Source organism: Artemia sp. Qi Xiang Cuo, chromosome 17 (assembly GCF_049724085.1).
Source record: "Artemia sp. Qi Xiang Cuo chromosome 17, ASM4972408v1, whole genome shotgun sequence".
Lineage (NCBI taxonomy): Eukaryota > Metazoa > Arthropoda > Branchiopoda > Anostraca > Artemiidae > Artemia > Artemia sp. Qi Xiang Cuo.
This window is the reverse complement of record NC_142810.1, coordinates 39,997,583-40,020,656: the sequence shown is the minus strand read 5'-3', so window position 1 is coordinate 40,020,656 and position 23,074 is coordinate 39,997,583. Positions and strand designations below refer to the sequence as shown.

Below are 23,074 nucleotides of genomic sequence, written 5' to 3'. Positions count from 1 at the left end.
TTTTTATCTATATTCTTTTTTAGTAATCTACTCACAGCTCTTGGTGAAATCCAGAAAATGTATTTGTTGGTCAAAATTGTAACTAACAATTCTTTTTATGACGGTATGAATATGTATTTAGAACAACGATAAACCCATTCAGTCAGACAATTGCAAGCAATTCCGTGTTTACAGTTATATTCAAAATGAATATGCTATTGATTTCCTCTGGAGACAAAGAATGCTCAAAGCCAGTTCTTCTCCTTCGTCTCTACGTCTTTCTCTAAAAGCCCTGTATGCAGCCATAGCACATTAGGGTTGATAGCTCATATTTACTCTACACGAAAATACAAAATTGTGACGGGAGGGTAAAGAAATAGAAAGCTAAAATAAATTTATGAACAATGTTTTATTAAATTAAATGTCAGATCACAGCTTATATACAAAAAAAAAACAACCAACAACTATCGTTTTGATTTTTTCTTATCTTTTCTTTCTTTGATTTTCTTGCTATCTTTTAAATTCTTTTTACTTTTTCGCTTCCTTTTTTCCTCAACTTCTGGAGAAGAACTACTTTCCCGCCTTTTCTTTTTTTTAGACTTGACTTCTTCCTCACTTTCACTCTCATCTTCACTAGACACAACTTTCTTTTTATGCTTTCTCTCTTTCCTTTCACTACTGCCATCTCTTTTTTTGTGCTTTTTCTCTGTTTCTTCATCACTTGAATAGTGTTTCTTTTTGTGTTTCTTCTCTTCGCTATTCTTCTTCTTATGTTTAACTTCAACATCACTGTCGTCTTTGCTTTTCTTTTTTAGCTTCTTTTTATCTTTAGTGATCTGCTCTTTAGATTTTTCTCGTTTCTTTTGTTTTTCCTTCTTGGTCTTTGTTACAGACGCTGATGATGATCTGTCACGAGATATTTCACGAGATTTTATAGATGGCAGTAATGTGTCGGTTGTTGGTTCAACTTTATCACCAAGCCGGTCTCGAATAGATCGGCGTGTTTCTTCCACTGATTCAACTACCCTTTCACCACCATAATTTACTTTAACTTGTAGTGGCTCTGGACCACTTTGAATTATTGTTTTATGAGCAAACTGAGTAGATTCGGTTAGCTTTAAACCAATATTACTCGCAAAGCGAATGGGTTTCTTTTCAATTCGGTTAAAAAAGTTTATTTCAGCAGCTCTTTTCACTGCATCAGAAACTGAAGATACCACTTCACCTCTAGACGTCACCAAATCGTCTTCTTCTTCATTTAAGTCAATTTCCCACTTTGACTTCTGAATTTCAGGTGTTTGATCCGATACTTCACCTTCTTCTTCTTGCTGATAGTCAGTTGCTTCCATTTCTGGCACAGGAGATGGCGTTAGCGATAACTCAAGCTGATCAGTTGGCGATTTCTTAATGGAAGGTGTATATTTCTCTTTTACTTCTTCTTTGACAATCTCCTCGGGAAAATTAATATTTTCCTCTTTAGGAGCTATATCCTCTTTAGGTGCAACTAAAGGTGACACTTTTTCTTCTTTAGGTAAAGGCTTAGTAGCTTTCTGAGTGGCAGCTTCTTCTGTAAGCTCGTTTTCAACACGGCCACTCGGGGGTGTATGAACAAAGCCACGGTCTTTATCGCTCTCTGGACTTACGTCAGCTTTAGCCTAAAACAAAAAAAGCACTTAGTTTTTTTCCTTTTCTACTATCGAAACATTTCAACAAAGAGCACTAAAATGAAAAAAAAATTAAGCAATGTCTGAGTTTTAGAAAAAAAAGAACCTTGAGAAGAATTAGACAAAAGATGATAAGTAGAGAAGGCTTGGTTTAAAGAGGCATTTGCCTGTACATGCTTAAAATTCCATAAGAGGAACTTCACCAATTTTAGCTCTTTTTTTTCTTTTTTCCTGGTTTAGAGAAATCTAAGGGTTTCCCCTTGTAGAGTTCCAGAGCTGATGATTTGAGTTGTATTCAGGATTCTTTAATGACCAGTAGCACTATGCTGATCCATAGATTATTCTGAATTTCAGCTGTATAAATTGTTATTAATCCAGGTTTTCCAATAAATCCTGGAAAACCTTTTGAATTTCAATTGAAATAATAAATGATTGAAACATTGAATAAATTGAATGGATGTGATTAGCTGATCTAAGGAAGTTACACTCATCTAGCTACACTACTTTCTTTTGCATATTTAAGGCATTTTGGCATTAAATTGACAAAAAAAGAGACAATTTAAACGGAACAAAAGTGAAAAGTGGTTAAGATTTGTTGTTATTTAGTAAGGGCAAACTTGGATTCATAACAAATTGTTTGATAGAAAGTAGAGTATTGAAGAAAGTAAGTGTAGCTGGTGTGTAGTGAAGAAAGTAGTGTAGCTAGATGAGTGTAACTTCCTTAGATCAGCTAATCACATCCATTCAATTTATTCAATGTTTCAATCATTTATTATTTCAATTGAAATTCAAGAGGTTTTCCAGGATTTATTGGAAAACCTGGATTAATTCTGGAAAATCTCTGGAAGTTTCTTTCATCTAACTAAACTACACATCACAGTGAAAAAGTTTATTATTCTGTATAAACTTTTTCCTGGTCCTTAGATTTTTCCTGGATCTGAAGCGCAAGCTTAAAAAAAAAAGTGAAAAAAATAACCCTTTGGTACTGGTCAAAATATGATACTTTAGTGTATTTCATCAAGTTTGGGTTTACTACTCAAATGAAACTTGCATGGGAACGATTTTTAAGGGAATCCTCTCTTTATATATATATATATATATATTATACAAAACGCAAATTGCTTTGATTGGCGACACCGAAGTTAGACAGCAGTCATACATTCAGAAGTAGCAGAAAAATTCAAATTTTGTTCACTAATTACCAGAAAATAGTTAAATTTGAGAAAAATTCCTTTGATGGAATCAGAAGTGTTAATTCGCGAAAAATGTAGGCAGGGAAGAGGAGGATGTACTTTTCAAAATACAGGACGCCTATTTTTTTTTATGAACATACTAAAAAGGTATTTTTTCAGGAAAATATCAAAAAAGGTATTTTTTTCAAAATTTAAAAGGGGGGGGGGGGACATTACCTCCCCAGCCAATTGACATTCTTGGATAGAATTCACATTGAATGGCGTGACAGGAATGAAGTTTAGTCTTTCTTGCTTTAAAAAAAAGTCTATTCCTTAGAGACCCTTGAGGTTTGACAACAGTGTAAAATTTTAAGCTAAAGTTGAAACCTTAGACCTTGAAACTTGAAACCTGACACCTATCCTAGAATAAAAACTATGCGATTGCAGTTAGCTTTTAAAGTTTGTACCCGTAGCTGAGGCTTGAAAATTGACCTCCTTTAGTTTTTATTTTTCCTGAGTCATATTACTGTTTTCAAGTCCTACTGATTGGATAACCCTACGGGGTGTGAACACGATTATATTGGATTAAAATTTGATTGCATTTATTGGATATTGATATTGTCAAATAAAGACATCTATAGACATATAAATCTACTTCTTGATCTTACTTAAATACGAACTATCAGTTTCTAAATTTAGAAAGGAACCTAAACCCTCATAAGACAGTAAAGGATTAATTTTAGGCCAAATGCCCCCCCCCTCTCCCGCCAGCCTTATTAGAAGATACTTTAATACGTTGGGCAGCTTTATCTACCAACGAAAAAGAGAAGACCCTGGCCTTAACTGGTAAGTTGTAACTAAAGAGACAGGGGCTTTAGATGAACCAATGCTACTCTTTGATTCATTCTTTAAATGTTACATTTTAATCTATTGTCATGGTGGTGAACTCAGTACCTTTTGCTATAATTGTAAAATACCTAGGGGTATTCGAAATTATTGCTGCAATGCAATTCAAAAGCTTGGAAATACCCCCATTATGATGTGAGCAACAAACCGTTTTTCTAATTCTGTTTAACAGATTCATAGGCCGTTTTACAAATGTATCTGAACTTACCATACCATCTGATAGCTTACCAATCAGCTTTCCTACATCTTTTTGGATCTAATCAAAGTAACTTGATTCATTTACTTACATTTTGACATTTTAATAAAATTTACAGTCGAATCTCGCGAACTCAAAATTCATGGGACTACGAATTTTCTTCAAGTTACGTATGGTTCGACTTATACATAGTTCGAGTTATTTAGGTCATTCTACATCATTTCTAATTATAAAGTTAACGAGTATTTATAGGTAAGCGAAATGAAAATTTGAGTTACAGAGGTACAAAATCACTAAATTTACTCCCTACAGCCACTATGAAGTTAAGATTAACATTATTAGTGTATTACAGACTTGACATATCAAGACTTTATTTTCAAATGTCAAGACTTGACTTTCAAATGTCAATAATAAATTCAGTTTTCTTGGAAATAGACAACTGACTTTTAACAGAATCTAATACAAAAATATATTAAACAAAATTAATATATATCAAAGTATACACGTGGCAACCTGCATATCGGGGTGTCGACTAACAGAGGTCCGTTGGAAAAACTTTGAGACACAGAGGTAAACTTTGACTCATGGAGGTATTTTTCGGGTCATTTCAACTTACAGAGGTAACCACAAAATTATTTCGATTTATGCATATTTTTTCTTCGACTTAGACAAGTTTTACCAAGGGGATTGAAAATAATTCGAGATATTGAGGATTTCGAGTTATCGAGAGTTGACTGTAGAATGCTTCTTAAGTAGTTCTGAGGGAGTAAAAGTATAAATGAGACGCAACAAAAAATTATTATTACTACTTATTTCTGTTAATTGCAAGTCCTTACTTTTAAGCAATTCTGATTTTGACAAAGGATGCGCAAGATACGGATATAAATTCAAAAAACTAGAGCCGAATCAAACCCTATTTTCGTGCAATCATCATAATGCCGTCTGAATTCCAAAACCCTGACCAGGTTATTTAAATTGCAACGACGAAGAGTATATCCATTTGTGAGTTAGAGTAACACAAAACAGGACATCCGGAATTGATACAGGAGTACATCTAAAATCCAAAGCACTCGCTGGGCCTTCTTTTGAGTATTTTTTCACTCTTGTGTTGATAAGTCTATTCTAGCTATTGCTACTTTAAAAATATACAATACTTTTAGGTACCTCACGGGACTTTTTCCGCATGTATAATGATATACACATGACGTTCATGAAGTTCTCGAATCCTGGCTACAATACAGGACAGTTCCCATCAAACTGCGAAGAGTTGGCAGAGTTTTGTTAAGGAGACCGTGCTGTCATTAAAATGAATATACATTCCCACACTTCAGGCTGTCAAGAATACGATCAAAGACTCCCAGGATTAGACTGAAGCTCTGCTAGGCCATTTACCAATTTTTGAAGTCTTGATAACGACGGCAAGAAAGTCACTGATTCCCTCTGGACATAAAACCACCCCCAAGCGCCTCAACTACTTTCTGCTACAAAAGTCCTGTGGGCTCCACACCGGTTTGACGTGACATAATCTCCCGGTCCATATAACATACTAGATATTGTCCTTATGCACTGTAAAGCCAAACTAGTCGGTCCTTTAACATTACTTTTCCGTTACTACTTTAACTCCGAATCCTTCCAAAATGTGGGGGTCCATCAATGCCATCTCTGCTTCAAAACCAAATAGCAGCCGTACCCATGTTGGCTAATATAGGCAGATAAGTCTCCTCCCTGGGACTGGAAATTCTACAAGTAGATTTCCAATAAAACTCTGGTTTTCCACCTGAAACACTCAACACTGGACTGCCATGATAACCTGCCTCAGGAGTGAGTCGAACTTCAACCAGAGTTCAACCTGTTAACACCTATTTGGTTTCTGCCTTTCTGCATTAAACTCAGTTAATTCAGTGACATTAACTGTAACCTTACTTCCGGATTTTTCCACCAGACATCAGGTGAATTGAACTTTTTAACCCTTTATATTAACCAACCAAATGACAAAAGGACAACGAATTCAGTGACAAAGTTGATTACCTGTGACCTAACTTCCGGATTTTGTCGCCAGCCATCAGGTGAATTGAATTTTTAACCCTTTTTATTAATCAACCAAATGACTAAAGGACAACCAAAGGACTTTAAGAGAGTGTGTCCTGAGTGTAGATTAAGGGCAACAATCAATTGCCTGGTATGTAGTACATGCAACTATTCCATTCATGAGCAATGTGCGGGGATAGAACGTTTCAGCGGAATAAGTACTGGTTATGTTTGGATTGTTCCTCGAAACAAAACGTCACCAAAAATCAAGAATATACCACTCCTACTTCTTCGGAAGCTAGTGATATCCCACGACGCCGATTGTCAGGAATAAATTCTTCAAAAACTAGCGATACCCCACGACGCCAATTGTCAGAAATAAATTCGTCCTTAAAAGAAATTTTAGATGATATCAGGTCGCCCCCCTTTGCGCAGCCTTGCCAAATGGGTGGTAAAGCTATCATTGCAGTCCATAGCGAGTGTCAGACTAGTCTCTTACCAGTTTTAACCAGTGTTGCCAGTTGACAGACTGATTTTCTGCTAGAAACTAAGGATGCCAGAACCCAGAAGGATTTTGAATCTAATTGTGAGCCTTCTAATGATGCCTCCTCCCAGACTGAAAATTTTCCTTGTGGCAATTGTGATTCCATCCCCCTATGTGACCCTTCCCTTCCCTCTCTTTTAGTGCTGAAAAATAAACTCGAGTTCATTACCAACGAAATTTATATTTTCATTGATCTTTGGGGGAATTTAATTAAGAACAAAATTAAGTATGTGAATACAAATAAAAAAAAAAAAAAAACGCCAATTTGAAACCAACTGCAATTCAATCTACAAGCAACAACTCCCAACACATGAATATTAATGAATCAAGTGTCAAGTCAAATATGAATTTAATCGGTCAGCTAGTTCCAGAGGTCAGTGACAACTTAAATGAGAACTCAATCAATATTCCAGATCCAGAGGTCAGTGACAATTTAAGTGTGAACTCAGCCAATATTCCAGTTGCAGGGGTCAGTGACAACTTGAGTATTATTAGTAAATCGGTTCCTGAAGCCAAATCAGGGAAGAATTCTATTACCTGTCGTTTTCACTTGGCCAACAAGTGTAAAAAAAATAGTGATTGTACCATTGTTCATCCTTGTATGTCTTTTTTTAGTACTGGTCACTGTAACGACAATTATTGCTCCCTTTCCCATTCCAAACCCTGCCATAAATTTCAAAGTGGCCTTTGTTTTGAAACTATGTGCATGTTATTACATTTAAAAAACAGGGATTATCGTGCTATAGCCAGGCGCAGTAAAATTTTTAATTGTAAAATAGTTAAAAATTCTCAATCAACCCAAAAGCGGAGCCCCCTTCATTCAATTAGTAAAATTAGCTCACCAGCGCATACTCCTCCTTTTTTATCCCAAATCCACCCTGCTCACTCAAAAAACTTCCACCTTTACCACCCAGAAAAAAAACTCCATATTCCCAGCAAAATCCCTTCCCTCTTAACACTCCAGTTAACCCCCTGAAAATACCACCGTCTTATTTCCCTCCCATATTTTCCCGCCGCCGACCCATGCGTTTAATCCCTCGTACACACCCTACCAGGGTGACTCAGGTCTGAAACCTTTTGCGTTTAATAATTGTCTTGTATTAAACCCTAATTGTTCGCACTTCCCGACAACTGAAAACAAGTCGCACCTTCCTCATCTTGCTTCGGCTGTATCCTCGCCCTTCCCTCCACCTCCAAATCCCCAAGGTAAATCCTTCTCGTACCCTACTTCTCCGCAGCATCATAATATTAAATTGAAACCCCACCCAGGAAATTCTCAAACAAACCAAGTATCCCTGTCGAAATTCCCCAATCGGTTTGTTTTTCCCAAACTTTTAGTTACTAATGCCGAAAGTCTTAATTTTGAAAAGCTTACTGAACTCGAGGTGCTTTCAGAATCAAATCTAATCGATATTATAGCTATTACGGAAGTACAGTCCCACTACCAGGGTCTCTGCGCCTGACAAATTATTCAGAGTTTATTAAACTCCGTCCTTTAGACCACCCACTTGGAAAAAAAGGTGGCGGTGTTTTGTTCTTTACTAAGAGTAACCTTTACCCAAAAGTTATTCGAGTCCCTAGTTTATCCGACCACGATGAAATACTCTGGCTAAGTATTAGACCAAAAGTTCTCCCTCGTCCATTTAATATTATTGCAATAGCTGTTTTCTATTACTCCCCAAATCAAAATATCGAGTCAAAACGTAAATTCATCCAGCAATTGCAGACAAGTGCTGATTTTGTAATTTATAAATACCCCATTGCTGTTTTTTTTTTTAGTTGGCGATGCAAACGACCTTAAAATGGATTCATTTTGCTCCTCACTTAAAGTTAAGCAGATCGAACGACTAGGGGAAATACCTCTCTTTATGTTATTTTAACTAATATGTATAATTTTTACAACCCTCCCTCAGCTCTGCCTCCATTAGGTGGGAGTTATCATCTTTTGATTCTTTTATCCCCCTCCTCAAATTTTAATCATTCTTTCTCAATAACTTATGGCAGTTATTGCCCTCTTCAAAATTCTGGTCTTCTTTCTTTTGGTATGTGGCTGAATACTGAAGATTAATACGATGTTTATAGTTTAAAAAATATTGATGAGAAAATGGCTTTGTTCCACAAAAAGCTAATTGACAAATATCAAATTTGCTTCCCGGAAAAAAAATTAAAAAATTGCTCCAGTGACAAACCCTTTATTAACCAAACTATAAAAACACTAATTAGAACCAGATTGAAGCTTTTCAAAAATGGTAAACCAGATGAAGCCAATAAACTAAGAAAATCAATTAAAAGAGAAATTCGCAAATTGGAAAGATCGTACTTCAAAAACAAGGTCGAAGTATTGTTTACCAATAACCCAAAAAACTGGTATTTTGAGGCTAAAAAGCTGTGTGACAGGAGGCCTGAACAGCTTAACTTCAATCTACCCGAGTCCCCTGATATTACTGCCAATAATCTCAATAAATTCCTCGCTTCCATTGTCCAGAGTCTTCCACCACTGTCTGACCAATTACCATCAGGAGCCCTTTCCCCTTCTTTACCCACTGTTTCTCCGTCTGAGATAGAAAGAAGAATTCAAAAACTAAGAAAGACAAGTATTTGTCCTTTGGATATCCCCTTTCCTCTTATTAGTGCCTTCGGTAATTTCTTGTCTAAGCCCTTGTCTTTCCTGTTTAACGAGATTACCGAGTCCGGGCAAATTCCTAAAATTTGGAAACAGGGTTTCATAATCCCTTTGAAAAAGAAAAACGGAAAGCTTGGTTTTGAAGGCGTTCGGCCTATAACTCTTACTCGTATTTTCTCGAAACTTTATGAAGGATTACTTGCAGATTGGCTAAAGGTAAAAGTTCTACCTCTCACTGACTTGAAACAGTTTGGGAACCTAAAATCCACCTCTACTTCCCATTACCTCGTGTCTCTCATTGATCACATCGGGAAATTCCTTGAAAAGCCTAATTCCTGGCTAAATTTAATTTCCATTGACCTTCAGAAGCCATTCGACCTTGTTAACCACAATATTTTCATTGACAAACTTGTCAACGAGTTCAATATTGATCCTTTACTGGTGAAATTAGTTGCCTCCTTCTTAACAAATAGATCGCAAGTTGTCAAATACCAAAATCATTATTCAAATCCTCTCCCTGTCCACAACGGCATACCCCAAGGTACTCTCCTAGGTCCCCTTCTTTTTTCAGTAATGATCAACAGCCTCGCAAAGGAATTTCCTGACCGATGGAAATTTGTTGATGACCTAACGGTTGTTGAAACTTGCTTCAGAAATTTAATAAGTGACCCTATGAGTATCCTCAATGAAATTGGAGACGAGGCCTTAGATTTAGGCATGACAGTAAACCCCTCTAACTCCATGAAAACGCCCATTTGTTTCCTCAAATCCTTGTCCTATTTTCTTAATCCTCTCCCTCCTAAAATGTTTGTGTCAACTTTTAAGCTAATCGTCTTCACAATTCCTTTTAATTTCAAATGAAAAATTCACATTAAAGACATCATCCAAAGAGCTAATTCGTCTATTACCCTCCTTAAGCTTCTAAATATTTTTAGCATTCCACCTTCCCACTCCTTAACAATTTACACGTCTTTTGTCTATCCGTATCTAGAATAGACTTGACCCGTTTGTCAACCTGGTATCTCTCACGAAGAATCGGAAAAAATCGAATCAATTCAAAAAAGGGACTTGCAAATAATTATCAAAGAAGGCAAGGTGCCGTATTCTCTGCTTCTAAAAAAGCTAGTCTGAAAACCCTGGAGCAAAAGAGGGTTTCGATGTCCCTCCGTTTTGCAAAAAATGCCATAACAAACCCTCGGACGGCAAGTATTTTCCCCAAACGTCACTCCCCATCCAGATTACGGCCGCCTTGAGCTGTTTCTGAGCCCATCCCTGCTTTGTCCCCCATTCGCTGCGTTACTTCCAGATACGAAAGAACTTTTATCCCCTTCATTACAGAAAAAATGAATAAAATGTCTCAATAGTTTCTTTTTTTTCCTCTTTTTTGTTTATTAGCTGATGGTACTGCCCAGGTTCTTGCACTCTTTTGCTTGCCCCCCCCCCTTTCTTGACCAGTTTTTATTGTTTTTAACTCTTTTGTTGATTTACTGTAGTTGAATTGTTGACACTTTCTTAGTATCCCTTTTAATTTAAATGCATTTATGTCTCGCTTTAAGTTTAGTTTGACCAGTTTTTACCAGTTTTTAATGCATTTATGTCTCACTCTAAGATTAGTTTGACCAATTTTTGTTCTTTAAATTTTTTAATTGACTTTTAATTATTGACTTTTAAATGATGTTCATTATCGTTTTCTCTATTTCGTTGTTGTTCTTTGCATTTTTAGTGTAACCATTGATATTGTCGACTCCAAATTCTGAATTCGACCCTTTGTGGGCTTGTGATAGCGATTTTTTTGAAATAAATATCTCATCTCACTATAATAGACCGCTGTCTACTGATATCGCAAAACAAACTTTTAATAGTAAAAAAAACGGCCTGAATATTTTGACTTTACGTCTGGAAACTTTCTTCAAAGAAAAAACAAAACAAAACAAAACAACTAAACTAAATTAAACAGAACATATAAATGAAATAAAAGGTAAAAAGAGAAAACACGGGTGAAAACTAAAAAAACTAAAATATTAGTAATACGTATCAACAGTTCATTCCTTCAAATTGTACAGAAAAAAAGCAAACTCAGGATGGTTATTTTATCCTGATTTTGTTTGTTTTTGCCAGTTGATCCTTTTCCAGGTGAAGCCTTTTGTCTATGTGTTATTGTTTAATTGAGTGTCGAGATGACTGAAATTGGGACCATAATGAACTTTGGTGTGATTCATTTTAGTTAGTTGCGATTTGTCTGTTTAAGAATAAAGAAGAAATATTTCGTACTTGGACTATTTGGATAGTTTATTGGAATAGGGAGAAATTAGTCGGCAGCAAACTGGTGTCAGAAGTGGGATATTAAAACATGTTTCATTTCTGACGAGAATTTTTTTATCAAGATTGAAATTCGCCGTGTGAAAAAGTTAACGAAGTGAAATATAAGTTATTTTTTTTACGGTGTTAATTTTTAACACTTAAAGTGAATTTTTATTGAAATTGAATTAATTAACAGATTAATTACTTAAAATATAGTAAATGAAATTGGAATTTTAGATAAAGATACCTTTACGGTTGTTTGAAATAATAATTTTTTTTTTTTTTTTACAGATGAGTACAAATAATTTGCCAGTCTCATCGAGGCGTACCATCGAATTCACCTCTGGCTGCAAAAAACCTCTTTCATTATTTCGCCGGAGTCAACAAAGCGATCCAGAATTCTTCCGTTTCTTTAACCTGGAGTCAACTGGTCAAGCCGAAGGAAGTGGGAATAAATGCGAGTTCCGGAGCGGTTTGTTATACAGTTAAGCCATTCGTCGAGATCCGAGTCCGTCTATTGCCGGCTTCTGGTGCCTCAAAGCTTCCATGAACGAATAATGCAGGAAGCTCAACTGCTTCCCGATAGTGAGGGCAAATCCAAACATAGAGGCCGTTCTTCAGCATCGCAGATACTGATGAGGTAATTTTACTTGCCCGACATATACTCTTGTATCGGGCGATCCATGAACAGCTGTTCTTGTCGTGAAAGATAAGCTTTTCCTGGCTACGCGGTTAGTGTGAGGAAGAATTAACTTTGTTTAAGATCTTGTGGAAGGGAGGTATGTCAGGAATCGACTATATAATGATATGTGTTGTTAATATTTTAATCCTTTTAATTAATCTTTTAATCCTTGTTTAATCCTCTTGTGAAAGGGAGGGATGTCATGAGTCGACCATATAATGAATACGTGTAGTTAATCTTTTAATCCTCTGAATTAATCTTTTAATCCTTGTTTACTCCACTTGTGGAAGGGAGAATGTCATGAATCGACTTTATAATGATATGTCTAGTTAATCTTTTAATCCTTGTTTAATCCACTTGTGGAAGGGAGGGATGTCATGAATCGACTTTATAATGATACGTGTAGTTAATCTTTTAATCCTTTTAATTAATCTTTTAATCCTTGTTTAATCCTCTTGTGGAAGGGAGGGATGTCATGAGTCGACTATATAATACGTGTAGTTAATCTTTTAATTAATCTTTTAATCCTCTTGTGGAAGGGAGGGGTGTCATGAGTCGACTATACAATGATACGTGTAGCTAATCTTCTAATCCTCTTAATTAATCTTTTAATCCTTGTTTAATCCTCTTGTGGAAGGGAGGGATGTCATGAATCGACTATATAATGATACGTGTAGTTAATATTTTTCCAGGTGAAGCCCTCTATCTAATTGTTATTGCGTCATAGAGTGTCAAGATGACTGAATTTGGCCTATAATGAACTCTGGTGTGATTCATTTTAATAAGTAGCGATTTGTCTGTTTAAGAATAAGTAAGGGATTTTTCGTACTTGGACTATTTGGATAGTTTATTGAAATAGGGAGAAATAAGTCGGCAACAGATTTGCAAATGATGATAGGAAAAAGTTGGCAAATGATAAATAGGGGCAAATAGTGGTTGAATAATCTGGGAAATCTGGGAATAATAGTGGGAATCTGATCGTAACTCGTTAGTGGACTGGCGTCATGAAAATTGGCAGACAAAGAAAAAGTATAGTAATCAATGGGTTTTTAAGTACAATCACACATAGGAAAAATTGAAGCCCTTTTATTCAATTAAATAAAAAAAAACAAGATTTTTGAACTGAAAGTAAGGAGCAACATTAAAACTTAAGGAGAACAGAAATTATTATGTATATGAGTGATTTGCCCCCTCGTCAATACCTCGCTCTGTACTCTAAAGTTTTAATTTTGTTCCAATTCTTTAAGAATGACCCCATGCTCACAAAGGCCATTTAATTAGAATAAATAGCTCTTTTGAATTTACTAAAAATACTTTAGCGTAAAGAGCAAGATATTGACAAGGGGGCGAACCCCCCCCCCATATACGTTATAGTTTTTGTTCGTTTTAAGCTTTAATGTTGCTCCTTGCTTTCAGTTGAAAAAAACTTTTTTTTTATTTAATTTCTGATCGGTTTTAACTAATACTGAGAAAAACGGCACCCCCTTCATGGAAAATGCTCATCCCCCATGGAAAGATCCTCCCACGTAACCCCCTCCCCCCGAACCCTCCCACCTCCTACCAGAAAAAATCCCCCCTAAAACGTCTGTATCCTTCCTAATAACCAATACTATATGTAAATAATTGGAAAGGTTGACAACCTGCAGCCCTTCCCCCGGGGACTGTGGGGGATTAAGGCGTCATCGAAGACATAGTTATTAGATTTTTCGACTATGCTGAACAAAATAACTATCTCAAAATTTGGATCCGCTGACTTTGGGAAAAAATGAGCGTGGGAAGGGGCCTAGTTGCCCTCCAATTTCTTCGATCACTTAAAAAGGACACTAAAACTTTTAATTTCCATTCGAATGAGCCCTCTCGCGACATTCTAGGACCACTGGATCAATACAATCATCCTAGGAAAAAAAATAAATAAACATGCATTTTTGCAGATATGAGCTTGAAACTTCTACTGTGGGGTTCTCTGATATTCCGAATCTGATGGTGAGATTTTATTAAGACACAATAACTTTTAGGGGGTGTCCCCCTTTTTTGGAAAATAAGTTAAATGTTGTCCTGCTCTTAAGTTTTAATGAGCAAAACTAACCATGATAAAAGTTATGTATCCGAAATTAAAATAAAAGTCTGTTTCTTTGATACATCTACTTTTATCACAACTATTGAGCCGGGTCGCTCATTACTTACAGTTCGGTACCACGAACTGTTTGAAACCAAAATTCGCTTTAAACAAAACACCACCACGCCAGTTCTTTCAATGATTGAGTCAATACTTCAATTATGAAAATACTTCAGTTTCCCCCTCAAGCACTGAAATAGGGAAAAGTGTGGAAAACATTATTCGAAATTTGAACTAGTAAAACATAACAGAGTCAATCAAATAATATTTCGTTTGATCTACCTAGATTTATACCAACGCTCCTATAAACTTAGCACAACGCCACCTGGGACAGAAACGAGTGTCAACCAACCATCCTATTTTAAGATTGAACGACTTCCATTATTTTTTTCCAGATTATTTTAGAATACATTCCTTTTCTCTTCTCTGCCTCTGGGTTTTACAATTAATAAACTCATTGAAATCGTAAATACAAAGTATACCTAAGTAAAATTAACTTTATTAAGACTTGCACTGGTGTAGCAATAATTTTTTTTTATAGATACAAACGTACAAAGGTTTAATATTATACAAGATAATATCAATAAAATAGCAGCTGATGAAAAAATCATAGTTCATCGTCACTGTCAACAGAAAGACAGTGACACTGTCACTGTTAATAAGAAGACGACAAAACTGAATAAAAGGACAAGAGACCACGCAACAACAGAATGATAAGAATATCAAATAAAACAAACAAGAGATGACGCAACAAAGAGAATATAAATTATTTAAAAAGTATTTAAGCGTATAAGAACATACGGTGTTTAAGGTAAATGAGTCATATAAATACATATGAAGGAAAAGAAGCAGTACCAACTTTATACTAATATAAACAAATAAAAATACAGCAAAAGCAATTGCTTACAATAATTACATTCAATTAGGTATGTTTTTTTTTCATAATTCTTACGCTGAGGATTGACGACCTAAGTACAAGTCAGTCAAATGGAAACACAAATATATGAACCATTTCATAACTTTAGTTCTAGGCATTTGGTTTGAGAAATAAGTTCCATGTAGATAAAATCATTTGATTTGATGTAATAGGTTCAAGGTATGGTGGTTTCCTGCGTCTATTGACGTTTATTATTTTTGACATGAAGGAATTTTACGAGCAAGGTATCTCACGGTGACAAATTCGGGCATATTTACTCCATGCAACACAATTCGTATGAAACAAAATTGAATTTTAAAAAATAAATAATGTAATAATAAAAATCATGGCCCTTCCCCATGAGTCAGGACATAGAGTAAGATGAGGTGGGCCTACGAATTGACCTCCACTTTCTATGACAGAACGCCGTTGAATTTATTCAGTGTTACCTAAAGAACCGGAGTCCTTTACTGCATAAATACTTTCTAAGCCCACACTGGCTATACATGACGTATGAAGCTAAGAGAGGAAAAGAAATAATAAATGATAAATAAAACCAAAAAGGGTGAGAAAACGAGGATTTTGTCAGCCAGTGGTAAAATAGGAAGATGAAAAACCAGCAAACATTTAGACAAGGACCTCCGCCAAGTCGTCCTCAGTGCTATAAAAAAAAAAAAAAAAAAAAAAAAAAAAAAAAAAAACAAGAATCTAACCTTTTAGAGTTCACTGGACAAGATCCGAACAAACACAGTTCGGATCTGAGTGTTTGTTCGGATCTTGTCCAGTTTTTTTTTTTTTTTTAGCCCAAATTTGGGCTATCTTTTTGTTGAGGTTATTATAAACCTGATATTGAAGTTAAAACAGTTTTTAAGACATTTTTATCCAGGTCATAATGAGGAAGGTCAAAAAGACTGAAAAAAAATTGCTAGAAATGACACACAATTTATCCATTAGTGCTGGTAAGAAAAAAAAAAGTAAAGATCTTCCAGAGCCATCGTTGAGTCGTCGCGTAGATGTTCAAATCGATAACGTTTCAGTTGCTAGGTCTTTTTTACAGGGACAGGTGGCAAGCTTGTCGCTCAACCTTGCGGTAGCAGGAATCGAACCTCAGACCCCGTACTGGCAAGGAGCGTAACAGTCCACTATGGATTGAGTGGCCTCATTCAAAATGGCTTGTAAATTTTTATTTGACGGGGGGCGTCAATTAACAAAAACAAAGGTGGGTGGGGAAAGTGGAGTGTCTTTTCCAAAACCTTTGGGAAGAAATAATTATATTATTTTTTCTTTTTTTCAATAAAAAAATACATTTTTTTTCAATGGAAATAGCAAAAGAAGGTATTTTTTAAAATCAAGGGGGAGGAGGGAAAATCTAGGAAGAAGTTGCCCCCTTCTGGAACAACCCCCCCCCCCCCAAATCGACACCCTATGTTTTAGGGGATAGTGCCTAGAGTGTATAAAGTAAAGAGTCAATAACATGCTTTCACGCTAACACCTCAAAAGATGAAAAGTTGACATAGTAAGACGGACTTCTGAAATACTTAGTTGTTTTACATTTGTTATGTCCAGACAAAACACACACGCCTCATGTTTAGTATGCGTGCCAGAGATCCCTTGGTCTAACCTGTCACGAGGAACAATTTTTGATGTGGTCACAGAAAAACATGTAGTTTTTAGTCTACATACCACTTTCTTTTTCTTCTTTGGCTCTTCGTTCTCTTTTTCTAGAATTTCTTCTTCTGAACTTTCAGAGGTGGTTGCTTCTTTTTTCTTCTTTGTACTTAGTTTTTTCTTCTTTATCTTTTCCTCTTTTTCCTTTCTTTTCTTTTTGAGCTCTTTCTTCCTTTCTTCTTTTAAAGTTTCTCGGACCTAAAAATAAAATGAATCATCACAAACTAGTTAGATAAGCAAAATAACAATTTACAAAAAAGGGGGGGGGGGCATTTGCCACTCTAAGCAGCCAAAGTTAGAAGAAACAAAATAATCAAGAGTTGAATATATCAATTTTTGATTTAAACAAAAAAAAACTTCTTTTTTTTAAATAAACAAAAACTTTTGACTGTGTGGTGCAAGATACAGAGACAAAGCAATTCAAAAAGCAGTTTCCATTAAACATTATCGATTAAAAAGCAATTCTAACAATTTATTTCTTCAAAAACCCTCAGAAAACCATTTAATATTTTTTTTCATTTAGCTTGTGCAGTAAAATCATTCTCACCCCCTCCCTTTATCACAAATCAGTATTTCTCATTTTAGCCATTGATTTTATTGCTTGACATTTCCCTTATATCTTATTGTGTTGACCCTTGAACTAGTATTAGCTGCTTTGAATCTTGGTTGATGCCGTTTTATGCGCATCCTTGCATTATATAGTTTATCCTTTTATTGTCACGATACTCACGATCAACTGAACTTAAAGCTATTGTAGGGAATAAATATATTTTATTCTATAAAACTAATTGGGAATAAATATATTCTATTCTATAAAACTAATTGGGAGAGACAGTAGGTTTAAACATCAAGACCGTGAGATTCATTATTTTTAACATTATAGCCACATTTACATTTAGGCTCCAATTACAGCCACAATCAAATAGATAAGACGCAATGACAGTTTTTTGGTTTATGAAATAAAGTTTTCATTTTCATTGTAAATTTAAATGGTATACTTTTTTCATATGAGAAGGTGAACCGTCGGTGGCGGATTCAAGAGGGACTGGGGGGCCCTAAGATTTTTCCTGACGCCCTCATCTCTTGTTCTTTTCTGTTTTTCACTCTTTTTTAAAATAAATTTGGTCAATTTTTGGTGTCCTTGCGACACTGACCTCCCCACCCCCGAAGATTTTGCTCATTGGCGCCATTGTTACATTGTTACATTGAGCCCTCTCCAAGATTTTGATCTAGATCCGCCCCTGCGAACCGTTCTTTACTATGTTGCCAACAGCTCCAAATAAAGATGCTTATATAATAAACTAGCCCTTTTCTACTTTGCCAACATTGCGAATATGCTGTTACGACGATTTTGACATCTGAATTTGTTTAAGTTTTTTTCGATGTTTTTTTTTTCTTTTTCTTAAGTTTTTTTTTGTTCGGAGTTTTAGATTTTTTATGCTTTGAGTGTTTTCCTTTTATTTTCTAGCTGTAGTTAAGAGCAGACACGTACCCGAGATTTTTTTTCTCGGGGATCCAATGAAAAAAACGGGAAGGGGCCAACAATATAAAAAAAAAATGCGTATGATAACTTGAACATTTTGTGTCCAAAAAAAAAAAAAAAAAAAAAAAAAAAAAAAAAAAAAAAAAAAGGAATTCAGGGCTGGTGAACCCCTTCCCCCGGAAACGTCCTTGGTTGAGGGATGGTCCCAAAAGTGGTTTTCAAAATAGCCAGCAATTTTAAGCGTTTTCGGTTAACTTCGTGCGTTGGTTTAAACGTCAAAATCCAGATCTTGTACACATTTTCAGGTCAAAATTTTACCCAATCTCCGTGGTTTAATTCACCTAAAAATTTGTAACTTCAGTTACTTATGGTGACAATAAACAAATTATAGTCAATTGACCGTAATCGACTGATTCGTTATTTATAATTATCTCTTTTTACAAGCTTTTACCTCTGAGAAACGGTCTAAGAAGTGGGCCAGGAATATTACGTATTTTTAAGCGCATGTAATTAACTTGGTGCATTCGGTTAAAGGTCGAAGTTTAGCATACATCTGATCACAATACACAACTTAAGAATCAAAACATTAATCAAGTAATTTGCTGGCAATAATTACCACTAATATATGATTCATCAATTATAATTAATACCCATGGCAGACTCGTTTTATTGTACATGTAACAACGCCACCACCCAAAACTTTTACTAAACCGTCTTTTTCAATATGACATGTTGGGCCTGCGGCTTGGTAAGCTTCACCTCTTACTATGTCTGTAGTTGTTGATCTATAAGATTCCTTTGCAAATTGAAAGATTGTCACTTTTCTAGCTATAATTAATTATCGCACCTGAGCAAATTTTCTTTCTATTTGTTTTACATACTATTGTTTTTTTTGGGTGGGGGGAGTATCAAATCATGAGGAAATAGAGTTAGATGAATCCTGTTTTTGTATTGAAAATAATTTTACTGATTCTTTTGAAGGAGAGGATGGCATAACCTTCTAGTATCTAGTGGCATCAGTTGGGGACAGGGCAGGGGCATGTGGCGTCAATTAAGTTTTGAAAAATACTTTTTTTGTATATTTTTATTTGAAAATGCCCTTTATCGGTATTTCATTGAACAAAATGAAAAAGCCCTCCCCCCCCCCCTAGGTTTTGGAAAAACACTCCACCCTCCCACCACTGAATTTCGTTATTTGACTTCGCTATTGATATCAAGCTTGAAAGGTCCCTGGATATTCATAATGAATTCTAAAAACATAAGTAAGATTTATTACATGAAAAAAAGAGCATTTTTATCTGGAAGCGTCCCGAAAGTAAAAATTGAAAAATTTCAGGACTAAAAATGAAAGCATAGGGAGGTTATTTCTTATTAATTAATTACTAGTTATTTCTTATTAACTAATTCGATTGAAATTGCTGGTAATCAAGGTGTTGTGATATTCATGTTCAAATTGAAGGATAAAGTGTCATAAAGGTCCTTTAATAAGCATAAAATGTGTCATAACCGTGCCAAATTTTTGATTTTCCAAAAAATTTGAATTTTCAATTATAGTTTTGAAGTTTAATTATAAAAGATGTCATAGCTGTCCCGCACTTTCTTCTCTAGTATTGAAATTATTTTATTTTCCCGGGTAACAGACCAGGTCCGGTATTGGATTTTATAATAAATCCCATTTATTGGTTAGTTTTTAGTACACCTGGGGATGAAAATATAAAAAAAAAATTTGTAGTTAGAGTTTGCGGTGTTTTCTTAGTCACTACCCATAACAAAGTTTTCGTTGAAAAACAAAAAAGAACTGCTGCTTACATCAAATATTATCAATCGTTTGCTTTGTATACATTTGTTAGTTTCTACTATTCTACTTTTCACCACATTTTCACTTTATAGCAAAGTTCATATTCGTTTCTATATTTATATACCATCAATATTTTAACCTATGGCCACGGTTGAGCCTTACTTTTCGGCCAACTTCAATGTGCTACAAAAATTACAAGTGTCAAAATTCCTTTTTTAAATTCTATTCCCTTCAACGTCCCCCCTTTCTTCTCTCCTGCCTGTCAATTTAATCACATTATAAAGAGAACACCATAAGTTCACTTTTTCCTTATTACCATTTGATCATTCCTTTCTTGGATTGTGTGCTTTACTCATTATTCCCCACCTCTATAAGCTATTCTTCATTTTATCAGTTTTTACCTCTCTTTCTTATTTCTTTGTGTTAATTATATGCTTCTCGTACCTCTGAGTAAGCGATTGATGGATTATCAGCATTAAAAAAGAAACAAGTAAAAATATTGGAACAGACCAAAACTTATTCCTTTAAAATTTTTGATTTATTTAGAGGGTTCAAAAATACCATCCGAGGCCCTAAGACCGACTTCTAGTTCAGAAAAATGACCTAATCCTGATCTAATCCCATCAGATGATAGGATTTTACTCAGAGTTTCTATTCTAGACGTCTAGTTTCTATTTTCTAGTTTCTATCTAGGCTTCAAGTTTCTATTCTAGTTTCTATGCTAGACTTCAGGGTCTGTAACAATTTTCATTTCATTTTTTTTTAGTACCTGAAGTACTTTTACCTTATAGTGTTAAATAGCTGATTGAACTAGATGCTAGGAAAGAGAGACAAAGAGAGAAAAAGATCGAGAGAAAGAGATAGAGAGAGAGGGAGAGAGAGAGAGAGAGAGAGAGAGATGTAGACTAGCAAACAACAAAAAAGTGAAAATTACCTTTTCTTTTTTAGCTTTCTCTTTAATTTTTTTCTTCTTTTCCACACTCTCCGATCTTTCTCTGGAATCTCTGTCATACGAAACCGATCGATACTTCTCAACAGATTTCTTCCTTCTTTCTGAGGACCTATCCCGTTTCTTTTTAACAGGGGTAATATCCCGGTATTTCCGGTCTGGTAAGCGATCATCACGAGATGGGCGTCGCTCTGGAGAGTATTCTCGATATTTGCTTGTGGCTGGTGAACGGGTCCTCCGTTTAGGGGAACGAGATTTATAAGTCTCTCCCTAAACAAAAATGAAAATATATAGCTAGAGTAAAAAGTGTTTATGCATACATGACAAGACAAAATGGAATTCATTTCACGAAGAACAAGAAAAACTAAAGCTGCCCAGAGGGGGAGGGGGTGTAGGCAAAACTGCTATTGGTCTGAAGGGGCTTCAAACTGAAGCCTTATGTTTTTTTCTTTATCGAGATCTTATCCCCATCTGGTCCTATTAAGGCAATTTATAATTTTCTCCCTAAATAGAAATTAAAACAAAATAGTTAAAGCGCAAGAAGTATTGATCCATACAAGAAAAGAAAAAATGAATTCATTTCACAAAAAAAAAAATACAAGATACGAAGCACATCATACCAACTGAACCAAGTCGAAGCTGCTCAAAGGACTAAAACCCAAGGGAAAATCCTATACGTCTCAAAAGGGTTCAAGTTGAAGCAGAGCATGTTACTAAGAAAAAAGACTTACATCAATGTTTTAGAATTGCAGCTTTATTTTTCCTGATTTATCAAAATTTTACCCTCATTCAACTCCAAAAAAAAAAAAAATGGGCCTACATCGAAAGGCTTCTGGGTCAGCGTTGATTTAAAAATGCTAATTTACTTTCATTTTGTCCAAAATTAAATGAAATCGATTTTTATCTATAGAATAATACCTTTAATCTTAAAAAAGCAAAAACACTCTTTGTAAGAAGAGGGAGTCCACCCCATACGCTTTGTAAACTAGTCAAAACCTAAGGCCAATGGGTGGGTAAGGATAAAATAGATGGGCGTTGCAGGTCTTCAGTTGTCCTACTATGCCCTGACCCTGCTTATCCAAGTGTTTCAACAAGTCCTTACAAGTTTGTAGTGTTTATGTAATTGAGGATTAAATTTGTATAGAAAAAAACTTAAAACTTCTTCGCATGCTGACCATGGTCTGCGTTGCGCAGGTACCAATCTCCTGATTCGATGCCTTCGGTCGGGAGTGCAATGCGTGGTTGGGGGGCAAATCACCCGACGCTTCCCTTGTTCCCCCCCCAGATTTCTCCAGGTACCCATTTAGAGCTGGGCCTACTCTGACTGAGCTTACAGGGTCACACCAATGACTACCGTTCCAAACCAAATAATCCGTACCATTAGGACTAAAACCCCCTGGTCTCAGAATTTCAAGCCCGGAACGCTCACCACTCGGCTAGACAAGGCTGTATCCAGGGGAGGGGGGATTAGGGGGTTTCACCTACCCCCCCCCCCCCCCCGAAATGTTTGTTTGACTCGTAAAACGTAATAAAATTGGATAGAAACAAATTTTGTATGTTTTTCTGAGGTTTTTTTTTTTAGTAAAACCCCCCTCTCCCGAAAAAAATCTTTGAGTAAAACCCCCTCCGCAAAAAAATCCTGGGTAGGCCTTGTGGCTAGGACCCTTAATTTTTCTAATTGAACGAATATTATAATAATAAGAATTAGCATTATGAAGGAGCTATTAACTCACCCTTCTTGGACTTCTTCTGGCAGGAGACCTGAGAGGGCTTCTTTCATCAAAGTCATGCGGGGGAGGAGGTGGGAACCTTCTTTTTGTATAAGATTCCTCAACGTAATCACCAGGTGGCGGAGGTAGGGTTGGACCAGGATACTGCCCTTGATAACGTCTATCCTCCATATACCCGTTGTTGTTATAACCTCCTCTTCGTCCATAACGGCCTCTTCCGCCACCTCTATATCTATAAATACAAAAGGAATACAGCTTTCCCTATACAAATATTGTACTAAAAATAAGTCGTAGCAATAGTCGGTAAAATTTGTCAAAG

General features: G+C 35.7%; 1 protein-coding gene across 3 annotated transcripts in view; it reads right to left on the bottom strand.

Moving 5' to 3' along the window:
* Positions 1 to 376: 376 nt before the first annotated feature.
* The window catches only part of LOC148942191 (uncharacterized), a 131,422-nt gene continuing 108,724 nt past the window's right edge, over positions 377 to 23,074 (bottom strand). For all 3 annotated transcript variants that reach the window (XM_089103460.1, XM_089103462.1, XM_089103461.1), the window contains 4 exons: positions 22,759 to 22,987; positions 21,011 to 21,295; positions 16,811 to 16,993; positions 377 to 1,634 (listed from right to left, as the gene is read on the bottom strand). In XM_089103460.1, the coding sequence (XP_088959586.1) occupies positions 444 to 1,634; positions 16,811 to 16,993; positions 21,011 to 21,295; positions 22,759 to 22,987 (1,888 nt within the window). In that variant the 3' untranslated portion in view covers positions 377 to 443. The remainder of the gene's footprint in view (positions 1,635 to 16,810; positions 16,994 to 21,010; positions 21,296 to 22,758; positions 22,988 to 23,074) is intronic.